The sequence below is a fragment of the Pagrus pagrus genome (assembly GCF_965226575.1).
Source record: "Pagrus pagrus genome assembly, chromosome: 8".
In the NCBI taxonomy this organism is placed as follows: Eukaryota; Metazoa; Chordata; class Actinopteri; order Spariformes; family Sparidae; genus Pagrus; species Pagrus pagrus.
The window spans coordinates 26,019,143-26,039,200 of NC_140192.1; the positions used below are offsets into that span (position 1 = coordinate 26,019,143).

At 43.4% G+C, this 20,058-nt stretch overlaps 1 protein-coding gene across 2 annotated transcripts in view; it reads right to left on the bottom strand.

Annotated features, from left to right (window-relative positions):
* Positions 1 to 1,483: 1,483 nt before the first annotated feature.
* Positions 1,484 to 20,058, bottom strand: part of hectd4 (HECT domain E3 ubiquitin protein ligase 4) — a 41,578-nt gene continuing 23,003 nt past the window's right edge. Inside the window, exons 40-76 of one of the 2 annotated variants that reach the window (XM_084360555.1) lie at positions 19,859 to 19,994; positions 19,487 to 19,669; positions 19,152 to 19,316; positions 18,894 to 19,063; positions 18,618 to 18,733; positions 18,399 to 18,520; positions 17,946 to 18,107; positions 17,686 to 17,834; positions 17,475 to 17,554; positions 17,074 to 17,237; positions 16,678 to 16,915; positions 16,406 to 16,542; positions 16,183 to 16,309; positions 15,270 to 15,407; positions 14,972 to 15,108; positions 13,902 to 14,062; positions 13,629 to 13,810; positions 13,329 to 13,534; positions 13,103 to 13,233; positions 12,797 to 13,002; positions 12,508 to 12,687; positions 10,639 to 12,038; positions 10,337 to 10,544; positions 10,025 to 10,248; positions 9,769 to 9,914; positions 9,568 to 9,671; positions 9,034 to 9,157; positions 7,632 to 7,822; positions 7,352 to 7,498; positions 7,086 to 7,205; positions 6,848 to 7,003; positions 6,640 to 6,743; positions 6,258 to 6,479; positions 5,651 to 5,817; positions 5,360 to 5,555; positions 4,875 to 5,097; positions 1,484 to 3,693 (exon numbers count right to left, since the gene is read on the bottom strand). In XM_084360555.1, the coding sequence (XP_084216681.1) occupies positions 3,557 to 3,693; positions 4,875 to 5,097; positions 5,360 to 5,555; positions 5,651 to 5,817; positions 6,258 to 6,479; positions 6,640 to 6,743; positions 6,848 to 7,003; positions 7,086 to 7,205; positions 7,352 to 7,498; positions 7,632 to 7,822; positions 9,034 to 9,157; positions 9,568 to 9,671; positions 9,769 to 9,914; positions 10,025 to 10,248; positions 10,337 to 10,544; positions 10,639 to 12,038; positions 12,508 to 12,687; positions 12,797 to 13,002; positions 13,103 to 13,233; positions 13,329 to 13,534; positions 13,629 to 13,810; positions 13,902 to 14,062; positions 14,972 to 15,108; positions 15,270 to 15,407; positions 16,183 to 16,309; positions 16,406 to 16,542; positions 16,678 to 16,915; positions 17,074 to 17,237; positions 17,475 to 17,554; positions 17,686 to 17,834; positions 17,946 to 18,107; positions 18,399 to 18,520; positions 18,618 to 18,733; positions 18,894 to 19,063; positions 19,152 to 19,316; positions 19,487 to 19,669; positions 19,859 to 19,994 (7,159 nt within the window). In that variant the 3' untranslated portion in view covers positions 1,484 to 3,556. The remainder of the gene's footprint in view (positions 3,694 to 4,874; positions 5,098 to 5,359; positions 5,556 to 5,650; positions 5,818 to 6,257; positions 6,480 to 6,639; positions 6,744 to 6,847; positions 7,004 to 7,085; positions 7,206 to 7,351; positions 7,499 to 7,631; positions 7,823 to 9,033; positions 9,158 to 9,567; positions 9,672 to 9,768; positions 9,915 to 10,024; positions 10,249 to 10,336; positions 10,545 to 10,638; positions 12,039 to 12,507; positions 12,688 to 12,796; positions 13,003 to 13,102; positions 13,234 to 13,328; positions 13,535 to 13,628; positions 13,811 to 13,901; positions 14,063 to 14,971; positions 15,109 to 15,269; positions 15,408 to 16,182; positions 16,310 to 16,405; positions 16,543 to 16,677; positions 16,916 to 17,073; positions 17,238 to 17,474; positions 17,555 to 17,685; positions 17,835 to 17,945; positions 18,108 to 18,398; positions 18,521 to 18,617; positions 18,734 to 18,893; positions 19,064 to 19,151; positions 19,317 to 19,486; positions 19,670 to 19,858; positions 19,995 to 20,058) is intronic. The other variant, XM_084360556.1, reaches the window with a different exon arrangement.

Consider the following 20,058-nt stretch of genomic DNA (forward strand, 5'->3'; position numbering starts at 1 on the left):
GACAGCTGTATGTGAGGGACAGGACTGGCTCTTTTGAAACCAAGCAGTCAACATGCTGAAGACATTCCTCGAATTCCTCTTGGGTAACCTTGCAGATCTGGTCTTAAAGATGAGCAATTTTACTTAAATTCAAGGAAAAGTCTGGAAATAAATGTGTTCGACTGACGTTTTTTGTTGTTAAATTATTTCTGGGAGGACACAATTGGACTATTGTGGAGTAGAGGGACAGCTATGGGAGCTATACTGCATAAACATAATACATTACTATCAATTAACATACAAATATCTGACCAATTACTTCAGACTTTTGTTGATGAAATCTATAGTTGTAGATGGTTTCCCTTTGAAGAGAGCATACAATAGAGCTGAGGGGACAGTGTGAGTCAGTGAGGAGCATGACTGGAGATCCAGCTCGAACTGGCCTAGCCCAGCACTCGCTGCCTTTAATCGGTGTCCGGTTTACAGGCTGTGGTGACGCAACCAGAGCCGGTTGTGAAGGTGTTACATAAAAAGCCTGCTGAGAAAAACACGCTTCACAGGCATCATTCATTATGATCAACACCCATTGTCTGTGCAGACATGTAACAGGCATGACCGCTTCACCATGTCAACACTGTTTAGTCACATTAGGTATGTAAATGACCCAGATTGGGGGGGTTTCAGTAAAAAAACACCCATTTATGAAACCTGTTTTCCTCACCACACTGAATGTTTATCTTGAACCAAAACTGAACTAAAACTAGAATGATACTCAGTAGAGCGCATACCAATCAAACCTAATCCAATATCACATAAAACATATTTAAATCCACGGGATCATTTTTTATTATTTGGACCTGCATCACTCATAAATACCAACCACCTAAATACACCTGATTTTTTTCATCAAGATCCATGATTTATTCCCTGAAAAAAAGTTAAAGTTGCTGTTAAAGGTGCAATATGTATGGACATATGGGGTGCAGTATATCACCATAGTTCCTGCTACCTATAGTGTCCGTAAACTAGTTAGCTGTGTTAGCCGAGCAGCTAGTGGTCTGGACAGGAAGTTCGAAGTAGCATTACTAGAAAGGACGGGCCAGGGCTAGCTGGTTAGCATGCTAACTTCAGGAGAATTCTCTTTAACACAATATGTATGTATATGTATGTATTTACGCGATGTGAAAAATCAAATGTTTTCAAATTGTTGTTTTTAGTTAGTTTAGTTTTTTCTTTTAATCTTACATATTGCACCTTTAAGGAAAGTGAGAAAAAAACTTCCTGGTTCTGGCCCTTTATCAGGATCCACACACAAAGACTGTAAATGGGGTCTTCTCTGGGTCGAGACCCATCCTATATGCAAGTTTGGTGGAAAAAAGTTTTGTGTAATCCTGCTGACAAACCAACCAACCAACCAACCAACCAACAGACATGGGTGAGAACACAACCTCCTTCGCAGAGATAATAAACAGAAATTTAGATATAAATGACATAAACAATGAAAGTTTTTGTACATGAAGACATTTCTTTATTGTGACACAGAAATCTCAAATGCCATCTGATTCTTTACATCTGTATAATCCATTTTAGATATGTTAAGTTTCTGATGTGCAGAGGTAAGACAGTAAAAGTTAAGTTAATGCAACCATAAATAATTGTAATAAATATCAAGTAAATGTACAGCACACATTTTATCGCAACACCTCTTTGTATGGATATGTCCTTTTTATAACCTTACCTACTCCCCCCGGCAGGAGGAGGAAGTAGAAGAGAGAGCGTCCCTGTTAGCAGCGGTATAATCACCCTTCAAAAGAACTGAACCGAAACCGAAAGTTCGCAAGCAATTCAACAATCCAATATGCGCCGAATATCATTTCTGGTGTGTTTTTCAGTTCTATCCAAGTAAAATGGCGATTTTACTCACACAAGAAAACATGTTTCACCATGATTAGAAGAAATTGAATCCATCTGAGTACAAGACAAAGGTGATAAGATTACTGGTATTTCCAAAATTCATAAAAAATAACAACACAACAAACTGGATATCCAACAGACATCACCTAGTTTGCTCATTTTTAGAATCTTTTCTTGGAAGAGTAGTGCAAACCAGAAACAAAAATTAAAAGGTGAAGTGAATTAGCAATTAATAAAAACTGCCATCAAACATAACTTCAGAGTATTTACACTTTTTTTTACCTATTTAATTTTTACACAGCTAAACATTTGGTTATGGTAAAATGAAAAAAAAAATAATAATATTCAGCAGAATCCTGATCTTCGCTCATTAAAGAAAACTATGAAAAAGGCAGAACTCAAGATAATCCGCCGCCCCTCCCCCTTTGTGTGTATGCAGATTGTGTATGTCGGGAAGCGAGGGAGGGGGGGTGGGTTGTTGCACATTCAGTAGCAGTAGCACACAAACGATGTGGGAGAGTAGCTCATGAGAACATCATCTCCTTCATATTTTCAACGAAGCAACGCAGGTTTCGCGAACCTGAAATGCAGATATATCAGAACCAGCAGGCCTCTGCAGTCTACCTGACCTACCATGCCGCCAAAGCTACTTGGATATTCCAAAAATCAAAGAGCAATTTCATAAACTAATAGATTAATATGACTTTTTACATGACTTAAATACCCTCTCTTCAGAGACTCGGATAAAATGTATTCAGTTTATATAGGCATAAGTTAGCTTGTCCATTAGCGGTTCATATTTTTTTTTTAAAACAGGCAGTAAACTACATAAAATCCTGTACAGCACTTGTTCACATCTTCTGCCTGCTCACAGCTGACAAAAATAGGCAGCATCATACACTTCCTGTCTCTGGTAATAGTCGTACCTCCGTCTCTATGAATATCATTTGGGTTTGTCTTTTCACACACAACCAGCATCGCCCTCCAGAGAGAGGCTCCTACAGCAAAGGCATGTTTCAGAACATCACCCCCACAGAGGGGAGGCAGAGGGAGGCAGCTAGGTTTAGCCTTAGGAGGGCAACACTTTGTTTGTTGCCTTCACAGATATGCAAAGTTCAGCAACTCGGAGTAGAGCTAGTGTTGCCGAGACCACGCTTTCAATACTGGAGTGTTCAGAAATCACGAATTGAACTCGCAGCTGTAAAGTGCTGATCTGAATTCATCCCATTCAGTTGTTAAATTCACAGAACTTGACTAAACCTTTTTTAAACCCTCTGTAATGGGTCGGGAAGGGAAAAGGCGAACAAAAAAACAAAAGACTGTGTCACAGTTGTTTCACTTCAATGCCATCCTCAAACTCAGTGCAACCAGAACAGACGCTCGTTATCGGTGTCAGTGCTGGTTCAGATTATCGTCCCTGAATTCCTCACAAAAATCAAACATAATCATGAAATGTACTATTTGTGCAAACTGTGATAAAAAAGCAGGGATAAACATGCAAAGCATTCACTCAAAATAAAATTTAATTAAATGTGTGGTTTTGGTGGAGCAGCAGAGCATAAAGGACTGTCTCAGAGGAAGATCCAGTAGTGTGAGGGGATAAAATAAGATGGGTATCGGGGACAGGTATACACGCTTGGGAACGTTGGGTTGTCAAGTCTTCTCAGCCGCTGAGAGGGTCCTCGCGGTAGTGGATGGCGTATCGCAGTTTCTCCAGCATCACATCCAGAGACGTGTACTGGGGCAGTTTCACCATGAACATGCAGGTCTCTACGCGAATGTAGCGCGAGTCTGGCTGACCTGGAGAGAAGAAAAACAGCACATTTTATTACAGCAAATTTACTTGTATCTTTCTTTTTTTCATTACTTTTTGGGCTTTTTCCAAGGCTTTACTTTGATAGTACAGCCATAGAGCAGGAAACGGGATGAGAGAGAAGGGATGACATCCAGCAAACTGCCACAGGTTGATCTGAACCCTGGACCACACTGGGGCCCTACCAGCTGAGCTACTGGGGCGCCCCACAAATACTTTTTTTATGCCCTTTTCGCACTGTACAAAAACTCACTCACACCCACTAACATCTGGCTTTTGTCGTCAACGGCAATGTGTACAATCAGCATCATTCCTGCATCAAATGACTCTGCAGTAGTCACAGGTGTTTATCGGCAGGGATGGAAACATGACATCTGCTAATTTTCACACATTTTCCATCCATTTCCGATCAAGCAGTTCTCAGATATTGTTCAGTCTGGGCTGAGTTTGAAAGAGAGACTAAAGTAAGAGTTAGAAAAAAAAGAAACATCGTCACTGGCCTCCATGTCAGGACCAGATCCTTGGCTGATGGCTCACTTGGTAGCTTGATTTCTCAATGCAGTCTGATGTGATTTATGATCTGCTGCTTTTTAACTTCTCTGTTTTTCGTCACATTTGTGAATAGAATATGACAGAACATAAAACCCATCTCCTGGGAATGGAAGAGGAGTCAGTCACCTATTTTTAGTTTACCTGAGTTAAAAAAAACACACATATATGCATTAATTTTGGTGTAAAATGCTATTACATAATGAGTCTTTTGTACCACTGGAGCTTTTCCTGGAACTGCAGAGGGCCAATGACTTGTTGTTAGCGATAATAAGCTTGGTGATAAAATAGAGTGTTATCTTATCTGCAGTAAACCTGAGCTGACGTTCCGTTTTAGCATGTAATCTTAAATAATGAGTCAGGAAACAAGGAGAGATCGCTCTTCTGAGAAAGATGAGTTAGAAACTAACAGTGTGCCCGCATGGAACTGCATCATATGTCCATTAAATTACAAACACAATCAAGCTATGTCAACATGTTCAAAGTCTGTCTGCAGTTACAAGACAGGATGAGCTGCTTTGACCATCACTATCAGTAGTTTCTGCACTTACAAGCGTCACACACAGATAGCGCCCTTGGTGACTGATCACGGACCTGTCAACACTTTGTCAGCCATTACCTGCAGCTCCATCAGGAGGGGCGATCTTCATGGGGTAAGGGGGAACATGGGCGGTGTCGGGCCCCCCGTCCTTGCAGGGGCAGGTGAACGGTATGCGCTCCTGGTTGCAGGCGAACTTGATGAACTTGCAGAGCTCTTCTTGAGTGAACATCTCCAGGGCCGTCCAGAAGAACTCAATGTGCGGGTCGGTCTCCATCAGACCCACCTGATACATGGTGTGAGCCTTCAGAGGGAGAGAGCAGGGCAGCAAGGATAAGATTTCAATAATACTTACCTGAAAGAAGGCGATGTTTGTTTGTTTGTGTAAGATAGTTCTGATACAGTCAAGTCAAACTGACTCTGTAATGCTGAAACCGCTTTATGACACATCTCTCTGGACCAGAGGGCCAGGGAATACCTCTTACATTACCCGCAGCAATATATATGTAAATGTTTACACTTGCTTTGTAATTTTACATGCACTTTGACACAAATACATTAATTACCTTGAGGAACTCCAGGTTGATGTAAGGCAGGCCACAGGTGCGCAGCTCCATCTCCAGGGGGATGAGCATGGTGAGCAGCTGCAGGGGAATGATTGAGCCGAGTCCCGCACGCACCGCTGTCATACACTCAATGTTCTGCAGCTCCCTCAGACGGAGGCTCCGCACCGCCCGCGCATACACATCCTTATTCTCCCAGCTTAACACACACAATCAAACAACATATAAAAAGACATCAGACTACACAGAGATAACTGAAGTTTAAAAGAAGTGATGATGACAAGTTTGCTGTACCTGACAGTGAGGCTGCGACCTCCCTGACAAAGCTCCACCTCCTCCCCCGTCATGGTGACATAGGTGAAAGTGCAGCAGGGCCGGCTGGGGGAGTCGGGGCTTTCTCCTGAATGGTGCTGGGAAGAGATCTCCGCACACAGGGCCTCGAGCTCTGTCTCATCGCTCACCTGCAGGGACACAGGACAGAGGTCATGTTAAGGTCAACAGTTGCATTAGCAGTAGAGCTGCTATGATTAAACAATTAACGATTGAAAGAAAATTAGTTGCAAGCTACTTTGACGATCAATTTATCCTTTCAATAATTTTTCCAGTAAAAATGTCAACATATGTTTCCAGCATCTTAAATGTAAGACTTTGCTACTTCTCTTTGTCATTTATGATAGCAAAAGAAGACTCGTCGGATTTTTCTACAGTTGGTTAAACAAAAAAGGCAATCTGAAGATGTCATTTTGGAATCCGACAAGTTGTGATGAGCATTTTTCATGATTTTTTTACTTGGGGATTGATCGTGAAAATAATCAGCAGATGGATCAAAAATGAAAATAATTGTTAGTTACAGCTCTTGTTAGCAGGTGAAGACATGAGGCACACTTTACTGGTCCCTTACATTTTCAAACTTCTTGACATAGTTGTAGGTGAGCACATCTGCTTCCTGCAGGTCCTGCTCTGGGTCGAGGGACTCGCCCACCAGACCCTTCCAGAAGGAGCCCAGCAGGTCCAAAGGAAGTGGCACATCTGCACGGATGGCTATGCCCAGAAGCTGACCAAAGAAATGCAACAACTGTTCTTCTGCATAGCTGATCGGGCAGGGTGTCAAGATGTACTTCCCCTGAGGAACACAAACAAACAACAGTTCATATTACACAATCTCTGATTAACTTTGTTGTGCAAGATAATGTGGACTTGGACAAATATGCTTTGTTATAAGAACAAAAGCGTCAAAACAAGACACAGTGAGAACAGAAAAGAGCAGATCAAAGAAACCGGACCTTGTTACGGTTGGCTGCAGCACTGGGGCAGGGGAGCAGCAGAGAGAGAGCAGAACTCTGTAACTCCTTGCACACCTGCCATAGGAAGTGTCTGAAGGAGCCGCCTGCAGACAGATTCAACAATGGTACAGTTAGGTTTGAAAAAAACGTCTTGACAAGTAAAATACTGCAAGGCAGACGGAAAACGATGTGTAGGCAAAATTGTTACTTGTGCCATGAACTTCCTCTCCAGTGAAGCGGATGTTAAAGGCATAGGTCGGGTCTCCTCCGCTGGCCAGTTTCACACAGAGCTGGGACGATGGCACACAAGACAGCTGACGTGCCGCCTGGCAGAAATATGTGTTCTCTGATGATCTGATCTCACCTGAAAGGCAAAGGGACACTGACAGAGTGTTGATGTGAAATGGGAAACAATAAACATGTAAACAAAAGAAAGCAATGCGTACCTCCCACAATTTCTAGTGGATCAAGCGTAATCTCTGGGGCAGCATGGTCTGCTGTCCTCTGTACTGTGGCATTCAGTACTCTGTTCATTACAGTGACCTTCGTGTCATAAAATATTAGACCTGTAACCAGCAGAGAAAGGAGATGAGGGGATAAGTGTAAAGAATAACATCTGATTAGATTCACATTGTCTGAGCCCAGTTCAGACATTTGTCTTGGTTGACTTTGTCTCCTTGTCCTGTTAGATCAGTGCCGATACCCTGCTCACCTTTGGCCTCGCATAACAGTGCTGCAATGCTGTTCTGATAGGTCTGTGTCTGTCTCAGCTCCACTAGCGGCAGGAAGAAGCTCTCCAAGGTGTTGTTGAGGGACTGCAACAGAGCGAAGCGCAGGCGCAGACTTTCCACGGGCACATCTAAACACACACACACACACACACACACACACAAAAAGTTTCATGTAATAGAAGACAAACAGCCATGTCATGAAAAAGGAGGATAACTGTCTTGTTTACTACCTAAACAGTAACAAACAAGTGGTTTACTTACTGAGCAGGCAGGCCACACGAGGATCAGCAGTATCACTGGAGTCCAGGTACACTTCATGTGGGTGTAGTCTGGCTGGTGTGATAGCCAAGTGACGGCAGAGCCTGTTGATGTACTGGACCAATGCCACGTCCAACTCCAAGCTCCACTTCCTACAGGCTTTCTGGGCATGACGAGTGTCTATACACGTACACCTAGTACAGAGCACAGCAGCTGTTAAAAGGGACCTCCAATAATGTTTAGTCACTTATTTTAATACGATAGCAGTCGTACTAATGAAGCCTATTGACTATTGTTAAACGTACAATTTAAATTCTTCCCTAAAGGGGGCTTTTTTATCAAACAAACCAAAGACATTTGCAGAGCCAGACCTACTGGTAGAATAAACACCTGGAGTCACATCAGATTCTGCTCTGATCCTGAGAGCTCAGAGATCTCTTTGAACTTTTGGAATTAAAAATTGAGTTTATCTTCGCTCCTGTTTATCAACCTGACTGTAGCAGTGATACTGACTGCGACTCAAGCTGGAGGGGGAATGTACACATAAGTTTACGGAGGAGAGAGCGGAAAAGAAGAGAGAGGATTGGAATCTCTGGTGAGTGATGAATTCACTGAGAACTGACCAGCATTTAAACTCACAGACACACACATCATTAGTGTGCAAATGCTAGCAAAAGTTAGGTGACAGTGAGTTTACAGTCAAGTAGTCTGGCTGTTTGGGGCAGATACACTGCTGATGAAAATCAATCTGACGTGACTCAGGCACAAATGTTCACAGACGAGGTATCGCTCACCAATTTCACAATCCTGGAAGTAGAGAATGACAATCAAATTAAACGCACCTTTACCTTGAGAAAACTTGTGGGTTTCTCTGGTTTGAACATTGTTGGATAAATGTGGCATAATGTAAGTACACAACTCAACAAAATATCAAACAAAGGTGTAGTCATTTTTTTTGGACATTTTAAATGCAGAATTCCTACATATCATATCTTTAATTTTTTTTTTGAAGAACTTCAATTTTTCTACTTGTACAATATATACAGTAAAGTTTCAGTAAGGTTTTTTTGGGGTGGGGGGGGTGGATTTCATGGACCCTTTAATGATGCAGTCTTGAAAATGGCAAAAATATGAAGATGTCATGCTGCATTACAACTTAATGAGTAGTGTGAAAATTCATAATTACTTAATTCAAAATCATTTTTAATGCTTGGAAGAGTCAATAAATCAGAAGTGGCAGATTATTTTATAATAATTCTTAAAACTTAATTCAATAAAAGTTTGAAGAGGACATTATGTCACAACAGAACAACATGTTCAGTTCCCAGAGAGCTCGTGAATGTGACTGTATTTTAGTTTCACCAGTCTGAGTGCAGGCTATTGGGGCATGACTCCCCAGTCTCACCTTTCAAAGTGGAGATCATAACCGCAAGCCAGAATTGCCCTCCAGACACTGCGGATGTCCTGCTTGGCTCGGTCGACAGCAAATTTATGGAAGCCTTCCAGTGTCAGGTACTTCTCCTCTGGGACTAAAGAAAACAGAGTAGTATGTGAGGCAGCTCACAGCTCCTGGTTTCACAACAGGATTCTTGTAGGGTAGTAGGGCATCGTAGTACAGCTACAGGTTACAAGAGTGCAAAGTGATATCTTAACTTTGCTAACCTTGTCAGACCAATGGTAACAACATGCCAACAGTTATGTAAAACAGAGACAGAACCAGAAAAAAAAATCTTTTCTGTCACAGGGATTATCATCTAATCGGCTAATAGTTTTTTTTAATAAACCCAAATTTAAACAAGGGAAGGCGCGTAGAGCTGAGTAATTTCTTAACAGATCTAACGGTATTATGCAGAAAAGTCTGCCTTTTTGAAAACACTGTCCGCCAACTAATATATTCAGTCATGGGAGTAGTCAAAGTGTGTGTGTGATTTCTGCTAACCTTCAGTTTTCTTTGCAGGAGATTTCTCCACATCTTTCTCATCAGGTCTGGATTTCTCAGGAGATTTAGGCTTCAGGACTGTCTTCTTCTCACTCAGTGCAGTCCTGGCAGACATAAGAGAGCAGCAAATTCCATTCAATTACTGTGTCAATGTGCAAATGTACCTACATGTAAATACGTTGCTTGTGCTACATTACTCACCTGACACTGTTAAGCACAGACTTTTCCTTGGTGGGAGGTTTGGTGATGGGCCTCTTGGTGCTCACAACCTTTCCTTGGTGCTGTTCTTTTCCTGCTTTGCTGTATTTGTTCTTGTTGGGCTTGGGAGTGCCATATTTTCTTAGAATCTGATACAAGCAAATTATTTTGACACGTGAATGTACAGTACATACATAACATTGCTATATATAAGTTAATTACAGCATTTTTTTACATTCCCTGCCAATGTGTTTTATACCTGTGTAAGCTGATCCTCAAGTACTTTCTTTGGAGGCCTGACATTGGTGAAGAAAGTATGCAGTAGGTTTCCAGGGGTCTGAGCGTTGATCTGCTCCTTGCTGAGGTAAATGTCAGACACTTTAACTGGCTTGGCTGGTGTGAGGCTGAGCATCTGCTCTGAGTGCACACAGCTCTTAAAAATATCTGTGAGGACATCTCTCGCTCCGGGTACAAGCTTGTCACCTTAAAACACAGAGATAAGATTTTATACTGGCAGAGCAAATGTCACTGTGTAAAAGCAGAAAATATCTAGCTAGAGTTAAACACCAACCTCTGACCGACTTGTCCAGGAAGTAGTCTTCAAGAGCAGAGCTCCCCTGTGTGTCAAACAGGCTTTGATTAACACTGGAGGCTGTGAGGATCTCCTCATTGGTCAACTCTATTAGCTCCTCTTCACCTTCCAGACTGGATAAGCCAATCAGGTCACTGCTGTTGAAAAGACTGGCACGGATTTTTTCTACTTTGGCCCGAGAACGAACCTATCATTAAAAAAAGACAGACATTATTATTATTTCTTAGAACAAAATGAAATCAAACAGCATAGATCTATTACAGTGCTCTTCATCAACCCACCTCAATGACAGCATAACCCTTGATGGGCCTGGTCATGACTGCGTTGCTCTCCAGTGAGGTGACCGTGTTCATTGAGCCCCCGTCTGACACCGATGGTGTTTCTGCACCTTCGAGAGGCTCCCCCAAGCTGCCGAGACTCCCCAAGCTTCCTGTGCTACACAGGGAGGTATCTAGACTCTCCTGACTAGAAACAGTCTGGGGGTCTTGGGGGCCCTGCTGAGGGTATGTAACAGCCGAAGCTGCTGCAGCAGGGGTGAGAGGTGGAACAGCCAACAGCTCCTGATCGACAGAAAGTTCACTGGCAGTGCGGGAGACTCCCTGAGAAGAGCTGCAGATCGATGTCTGGCTGGTGGAAGCTGAAGCGCTCACACTCATAGCCGGAGTCACGCTGCTGGAGCTGTCAGGACTCTCAGGACCTCCGTTATTGGGGAAGGGGCGGTCAGGGTCAGGGCCCGCTTTGCCATCTTGAGGGCTGGTAACCCCAGCTCCAGTTTTGGGCTTCTTGGGGTCCTCTTCCTGCAGAGGGATGAAGACTTCATCCTTGAAGAGCCCCCCATGTGCGTTGCAAGCCCTGCGGATTGCGTTTCTAACCACGGCCTCCTCCAGGTGCGTGGGGATTCCTGAGAGCACCAGCAGGCGACTGTGGGCAGTGGGGCCCACCAAGGCCTGGCAGGCATCTGTCACTGCATCGCTGGTCACACTTAAGCCCTGTGGGTCCTTATTGGCCAGATGTCGTAGAATCATCAGGAGAGTGAGGCAGCGGTGGAACCACAGCATGTCCTCAGGTTTGCTACCCGCCATGTTGAGCAGGGCACTGTCGCTCTCTGACAACCGTGCACCTCCACTTCCTCGTTTCCCAGAGACCGCTGCTGCCACTGCAGCCGCTGCTCTCTCACGCTTCATCTTCACCTTCTTACGTTTAGATAGCAGACTGGGGCTTTGTGGCGTCTGCCCTGGGGACGATGACGAAGATGAAGAGGAGTCACTAAGGTTAGGGGCACTGGTGGAGGATAGGGCTCCCACTGATGAGCCGCCAACATTGAGCGGAAGAGTCACCTCTGCCACGGCGAGACACACTTCCATCAGAGCGTGGAAATAGGTAGAGAAGCGGCTCTGCTCGGCCCCCAGAGCCAACGCAATGCCTCCAGATGAAGACCCTCCTGCTCCGGCTCCTGCAGCTGTCCATCCCTGAGTCTCCCGGTCGTAGAGCTTTCTGAGCTCTGTCTGCAGAGCCATGAGCACCGCGAGGCAGGGGTTCAGCAGCAGAGCAATGGAGCTGGAGAGACCAGCAGGGCTCTTGCGCTGCTCCAAGTGGTGGATCTTCCGCAAAAGCTCAGCCAGCAAGTGAAAGATGAGCTCTTTGATGGAGGGAGCCAGATCAGTGGTCCAAAGCAAACCACCTAAAACAATAACAACAATGAAGTGGAAAAAGCTGAAAGTTGTGATTTTGGAAAATCTGTTTTCTTCTTTGGTATGTTTTAACTTGCAAGCTTTCAAAGTTATTCTATGATTTATTGAGAGAGTGGTGAAGAATAAGGTATATGTGGGTTTAGCTAGCTCATCAGCGCTATACATTGACTGACATTTTTTGACCATGTAAGTATACGGTTCTATCTAAGTGGTGTGGAGTTCCCAGATCGACCTAGCTTATACAGTATATCTCTACATCTTTACTTTTGTCGTTTTTAACCTAGAAAATACACCAACTTAGGCTTGAATAATATCCAAAGATCATACAACAAAATCAGGAACTAAATGTCAAGAAGAGTTTTAAAATTTGAAAACTATTGTCACTTTTTTACCTGTTGGGTGATTGTGGAAAAGGATTTTGATTTTAGCTGAATAGATAAGGCTCATTGTTCTACCTACCTAGTAGTTCTACCACCTGCAGCAACACAGACGAGGGTACTGTGTCCAGCTCATCCTCTGATCGATCACTGCTCTCTCCCAGCTTCCACGTCAACAGCTGCTCAGCAAATGCCATGGCAAGAGGAAACTCCAGTGGCAAGGAGTGCAGCACCAGTACAGCACCAGGAGGGGGAGACACCCCTACAATTAATACAATGGGATATTTAATTCCATTCTTATCCGGTAACAGATTACTTTTACACGGTCAAAGCAGCCTGTATGAACTTCCTTTTGGGAGTCAGATACTCACCCAGCTTGATGTGCACCTTATCAGTGGGGATTATAACAGAGGGGTATTGGTTTGTGGTGGGAGGGGGAGTAAGGCCTGTGTTGGTAGGTGAGGCATCCAGCGGATAGCACACCGCCTCCATCAGATTCAGCTGTCCATTTCTACGCACTTTGTGACCCAATCCATACACCATGACTCGAGCCCAGGGAGCTTTGTAGAGGCTGGAGCTAATGAAGCGGAAAAGACGGGAGAGAATTAAAAACATTTACCAGGAAATGGATGCTTAGAAATCTGAGTTCCATCTGGGAAAACTTCTGAGGAACTCACTCTTTGCGGCAGCCGAGCTGGCTCTCCTTGCAGGATACAATCACAAATGCAGCGCCTGGAAAGCTGACATCCATGCTAACCTTTGACTCCGTGACAGGAAACTCCTCAGATGTAAACTGCTCTGGTGCATTCTATCAAAGAGAACAGAATAATAAGAGAAGATTAGCAAGTTTACAAACTGGATAGGTATCACTGACAAGTCTATTAAGTCAATCACTGCGCTGACCTGCAGGAAACAGCAGATCTGCTTTGTGAGCTCCAGCAGGCTTTCCTCTCCTTGATGCAAGGCACGGGTGATGGCCACTGTCAGCCACTCCCGGATGGGCTGAGCATTGCCCTGGTAGAACAGTTCTGAGGGGGAGCAGCTCTGACCCTGGAGGTTGTGAAGCACTGACTGGGCCAGTAGGATAGAACTAGAGCTAATAGTGCCATCTGCAGGAAGAACAACATCAGAGCAATCAGTCAAAACACAAAAAGTCATTAACATTGCTATGAGGGACTATTCACAACAGAGATTACTACTCACCAGGTAGGGGTGGAGCCAGCAGCTGATTAGACAGCAGCTGCAGGTGTTCCAAGGTGATGTCACGGATAGCAGGTATGTGGAAGAGACGAGTGAAGGTGTGGGGGCTCTTGGGAGCGAAGATGTTGAGCAAGGCCATACGACAGTATAACCGAGCCAGTGCACTCTCACATCGAAGCAGTTCCCTACAGCAAAGCAGTAAAACACATTTTATTTTGAGCTCTGCTGCAGGAAGCATTAACATTATTCACGCACCTCATTCAGTTCATACATTACCTGTGAATCTGAATGTTGCTACTGTCTAGTGAGACTAAGCCATTAGCTGCAGTGCGTCGAGATCCAGCAGGTGGGCGCTCCAGCATCTCAATGGGGTACCAATACCTCACCAGCACCCCCTCACTGCGCAGGTAGGTCTCCACCTGAACCAGCTCATTCACCTGGACCAGTTGAAAGTAACAAAGGCATACAAGTGTTGATGAGCACATGGATATTGTGTATGGCACATCAGCAATCTGAGAGTCTGTGCATCGGAAGGAGTTAATTGCAAAATAAAATCAAGAAGTGGCTAGGGTTTGGACCAGGGGAGGTACCCAAGGAGCAAAGGTGGTCTTAATCGCACCATTAGGTATTTCCTGAGAACCCTGTGAAGTTTGATGGAAAGCTGGTATGGAAGGAAGGTCGGGCCATTGGATTTGGAAAGGTAAATAAATGTGTTTAATATCATGCAAGCCAAAGAAATATTTAAATTTGATACACAGCAAAATGGGCGTCAAATAATGGATATGTATGTTTTGTAAATATGGGGTTGACAAAGAGTTCTTTAATTTGCAGAAAACTGATATTATATCTCTAGTGAAGTTGTTTGATAAGTCGAAATAATACATTTGAGTTCTTTTTAATTTATAAAAGAAAAGATAGAGCAGTAAAGTAAGAGCTTTACTTGTAATTTAGGGGAAATTGAAAATAAAATCGTATTTAGTTCTGTACTTCATTCAGGAAACTCATACTCTGTTGAATGGTATGAAGGATATGACTAAGATGGTCGATCAGAGACTCACAACAACAAATTATTTTTGTTTGGAACAGACATTTCAATTGGATTTTTTTTTCAAGCACTGGGTGAGAGCTCGAGAACAGAAGCTTGTATTAGTGATGAGTGGGTGATGATGACAATGATGATTCATTCATCTTTCTAGGTAGATCCTTTCCTTTTTTGGAACGACTTTATTTAGTTAAATTTGTGACCAGTTTCCTTGTGGGAAGAAAACTGGTGTATTGTTAATGTGTGATATAAAGCTGAGGGATAATACATGGCAAGATACACACAAACCAAGTTTTGTACTTACAGAGTCCACATCCAGCACTACACCATGCAAGCCAAAGGTCTTCAACATGCCCCGGATAGCAAACTTCGGCAGGGCTGTCCCTCCTGTAGTGCTGTTGGTGTTGTTGCTATCCGGACAACGGATGACCACAGTCAAGCCTGTTTCGGGTAAACAAATATCGTACAGGTCGGTTAATGTGCAGAAGCCAAAAGACAAGTTTGATATACAGTATAAGTGTCAAATTAACTATTTTAATACTGTGCTTACTTATCATACACCCTGAAGTTAGCATCATTTGAACTTTACGTGAATACTGTACCTTTGCGAACTTTGTCAATAGTGAACTTGTTGGCCTCATCCTTGATATCCTCAATGGTAGGGAGGTAGAGGTCACGAGGAATTCCACCATTCTCTTCATACAGGAACTCCACTGTCTGTCTTGCAATGTCAACCATGCCTGTTCACAAAATACACCATGGAGGTAAACGGTGTCAAAACTGTCCTCATTTAACCTATATTAACCAAATGTGTGCAACAATTTAAAGCTTTACTTAACATAGCCCATTAACCACAAGGGTTTAGCCTATCTTTCAGGTTTTGTCAGTTGAAAGAATGTCAAACTTAACTGTAGCACTGCAATTACCTTGTTTTAATTTGTTAAAGGATTATTAATCAACAGTGACGTCCTTGAATGTTGCATTAGCGCACATAAATTATTACCAGTACAGTAGAAAGAAACCATTTTAACTGTAGAAGAGTGATTCTAAACGTGGAGCAAACATTCAGAAGATGTACGTAATGACTGATGGATACTGAATGCATGATTTTTTGGCTTCTGTATTCAGTGTTCTGACTCAAGGTGACTGTGATTCATAGGCTTTGAAAGAAAATGTAAAAAAAAGTGCAATCTAAATCCTGCTGGTGCTGCATTTGTAATGAAACACAAAAATGCTTTTACAGCTTTTTGCTGAATCAGTTTTAACCTGGTATAATATCCTGAAACATTGAAGCATTTGAGCTGCTTCTCATGTATACACATGGTAGAGCCTCGTTCAGCTGTCTTATGCTTACTCATGACACCTGTATTTTAAACTATCAAACATTTAACTGACCTCTACTGGCCTGTTGTCTTGATCAAATGATGCTGAATAGGTTGAAGTACTTTATGTTTTGGTAATTTGTGTTAAGTTGGACTGGATGTTTTGTATAAATTATATTCTTTCACTCTTTACCAAGTTGCAGAGCTCCCTTGATTTGGTCCAGACCAGATTTCCTCTCAGCCTCGTTTCGGAACCGCCTACGAATGGTGGGGAACACTTTGGTCTCCCAGGCCTTTACCAGCAAGGCATAGTGGTCCTCCTAACACAATCAAACACACATCGAAATAAAGTTAGTACAGACTTTAAATTTATTTGGAAGTCATTATTAGGAGATTAGAAGTGGAGGTCCACTCACTCTGGGAACATCATCATCATCCTCATCATCACTCTCATCATCTGCGATGGGAGGAGGATGTGGGTCAGGCCCAGAGGTGACCAGATTCTCGTAGCTCAGCTCGACTTTGTAATGGCATGACAGATCACTGTTGTACTCTGCAATAATAGCAAAGAACAAACAGAGAATAAAGGTTTAAAGTTACCAACCAGACGACAAAAAATATGATCGAAGAGACAAAATAAAGGCGCAGACGTTTGATGAGTATAAGGCAGAAACAGAGGTGAACATACGTTGCTGGGCGACTGCCACAGCCGCAATCCGACAAGGGGGTCCATGGGAGCCAGAGTCAGAGGCAACACTTGCACCTGCATCATTATCACTGTCAGAGGCCATAGCAAAGGGGAGTGCTTCAAAATTTGCACTTATTTCCTCTGCAAGGTCCACACACAGGTCGGCCGCATTTCTGTGTGCTTGGCCTTCTGCGTATGCAAATGGCCGGTTTCCAAAGTTGGCACGGATCTTTGAGTTCTGTAAAAAAAAATAGAAGATTAAGCACATTAATCATGAGGGAAAATTGTGTCACTGAAGCAGCAAAGAAAGGGACACAGTATTATACATATTCAGTATAATTTATGAACCAAAATTATAGCTTAGCAACAGTTTAAATATAAAGGTTTCAAGGTCACCTTTTTCTGAATGTGTACCAGGGGCCACATTCCCCCAGCTACATCCTCCAGGATTGGGCTGAGTCGCTGGCCACAATAAGTAAAGTAGACCCTGCCTTTAGGGGCCTGACCAGGGGGCGGAGGAGTGCCCTCAGAACGCTCCCAGCCTATTCCAGCTACGTCGCCTGTTTCATACAAATGTAAGGTCGCATTCTCAGTAAAGATGTTAACAGGTGATTAGATACTAAAACGTGCTAATGCTTGATACAGCTTGACTTAAGGAAGCCAGATATGCTTGTAAAATAGCTTTTAAATAAAGAGCAGCCAGATATGATACTTTTAAGAAGCTCAAATCCATAACGTACATTGCTGTATGGATTTCTAAGTTGACTATATCAACAATAAAGACAGTCGGTACATACCAGGAAGAAGAGCCACATCTAGCCTGACACTCTTCCACTGCAGCAGACTGGAGCCATTATAATGCACTGCCCTTCCATTACTGACACACACAAACAGGAGACAGACACACAGAGGAAAGGATACAACACAGAAGTACAGTCGTCAGTACTTAAGTCAGAGACAGAGCAGTGAGAAAAGAGTCTCTTATAGTCAATATGAAGCTGAACATACTTATGAAACAGACATGTGCCAACGGGGTTGGTCCACGCTCCGTCTCTCTTCTCTGCCTCAGTGGCAAAACCAAAAGAAACAATCGGGCCGCTGTCCTCCTCAGAGTCTCCATAGGAGACGATTTCTATCTCCCAGTAAAAGGACGGGGCCTATGGGGACAAAGAGAAGTGAATGGAACACTATGGGTAGGCTGCACTATCAGGACATTATTTTATTTCACTTCGATGGCACATATTAACAATCCACTGTGATGTGCCCACCTGAACTGGCACAGGACAGGTGGCGTAGATGAAGGTGCCTCTGGGCAGCCCTCCTCCAGCACTCGGATCAGCCAGGAAAGTGACAGAGGTCAGACGGGATGAGAACATGCAGGCACGGACCGGAGGGAACACTCTTGATGGACACCAAGTGATCTCCTTGGGCTGAGACAAGAACATCAAAGGGATAAGAAGATAAGTGGGCCAACCAATCTGACTGCTTAACTTCTCGAAAAGTCTTTGAAGATTTTTGAGTGCAATATGAGTTTAGGCTTGCAGCAATATATGAATTTTCTACACTAATTATCTTGCCTTCTGTCAATTAAAACTTTTCAGGGTTTCTGATCAACATTTGAAGTTAGGCTTTCTTTTCCACATGTATGTAAACATGAGAGGGGTACTCAAAATTAAAAGTAATAAAAACAAAAACTATATTCTAACTTTGGTAACTCCTACCTGGCGTCTGTCTGTCTGCAGTGGTGGAGGAGGAGGCCGAGCGCAGTCCCGGTACAACATTCTTACTCTTTCACATTGAGCTTCAACCATGCCAAGACGCTCCCCTGCAAGGGGTGACATAACTTGTGATATGACTCACAACAGCAAAGGATTCGTTACAGACCAAATGCATTATACTATAAATAAAAGGTTGGGTGCTGAAATGTTTTGTATGCTCACCAGGGCTGCATTCCTGTGCAACCAGGTTTAGAACCTCTACAGCAGCTGGACACTGCTGGATGAACTCCTCACAAAAGGAGCTATCCTCCAGGAGCTGCGCCATCACCAGGCATGCCCTGAAACCATTAATAACCTTATAATTTCTGTCCAGTCTCTGATTTTGATGTCTAATGTCCATTATGTCACATAATTGGGGACTTTTAGTGCCCACATACAGCAGATTTCAAACAACACTTTTCAATCTAAAATGGAAATGGTTAAAAGAAAAAGGTTGACCTGGTTCTGATTTCTGCCAGCAAGCGTACTGCAGCCATTACCGGGCTGGAGCCATCTCCTGTAGCTGGTAAAGACGTGTGAATGGAGAGACTGCCCTCCTGTGGCAGAAGCATGGACTGCACTGCTTGGACCACCTTTTCTGTGATTGAGAGCTTATAGAGGGGGAGAGCCTGTTGAGGGTGAAGACACGAGTGAGATTCAAGTTGATATTGCCGATAGAAATAAGGACTGTGTTGTTTTTAACTCTGAAAGTTATACCTCAGATCTGGGTGTGCAGAGGCGTGATATAGGTACTGTCAGGATGTCTGAAGCTTTACAAGCTCTCCTGTACTCGCAAGAAGGGAATTTGACTGTAGCGATGCCCTCCTGCTCATTGATGGACATAACTATGCCCACACTTCCCAGCACTCCTTTACCCACCACCTGCAGAGGAAGTGAGTAACAAGAAATATGCCTGCAATTAACATTTAAAGCTAACGAAAGAAAAGGTGGTGACATGTATAAATACTTTTGAGTAGGATATAAATTACAGCAGGAATTGCAATTGAATGCAAAAGTACAGCATTTTCATTGATGCTTCTCCAATAACTAACCTGGACCTCAGAGCCAATCTTAATAGTTTCTTTGAAGCCACCGAGGGCACAGAGTGCAGCAACAGCTTGTCTGCCGATGGCCTGCAGCTTAGCCAGTTTCCTGCCACTGCTGCTCCCATTCTCCAGAATACTCTCAGCATACTTCCCCAGCTGAGGGATGAACATCAGGGCCCGGGAGAGAACCTACCACAAAATCCACAGGAGAAAGCATTAGCTGTAATAGAAAAAGCATCATATAGAATCACAGCCTTCTAAGTCTTGAGAGATATTTTCACTATCAATTATTTTATTGGTCAACAACCTAAAAAGCAATTATTTTCCGTTAATGAACATAAACATTACAATAAAGTCAGACACATGATAGTTGTATACTTTTTCAGCAGTGCTGGTCCAGATCTGAGCGGTGTTGGACTCGGGGGCAGTGAGCAGGCTGTGCAGCAGAGCGATAACCTCAGCGGCCATACTGTTGGCAACATGGCCACTGATGAATGGCCTGACAGGGTCCGACCTGTTCAAGGCAAATTTAAAAATCAGAACAAGTCTATCACAGTTTGAAAGAGAAAAACATTCTG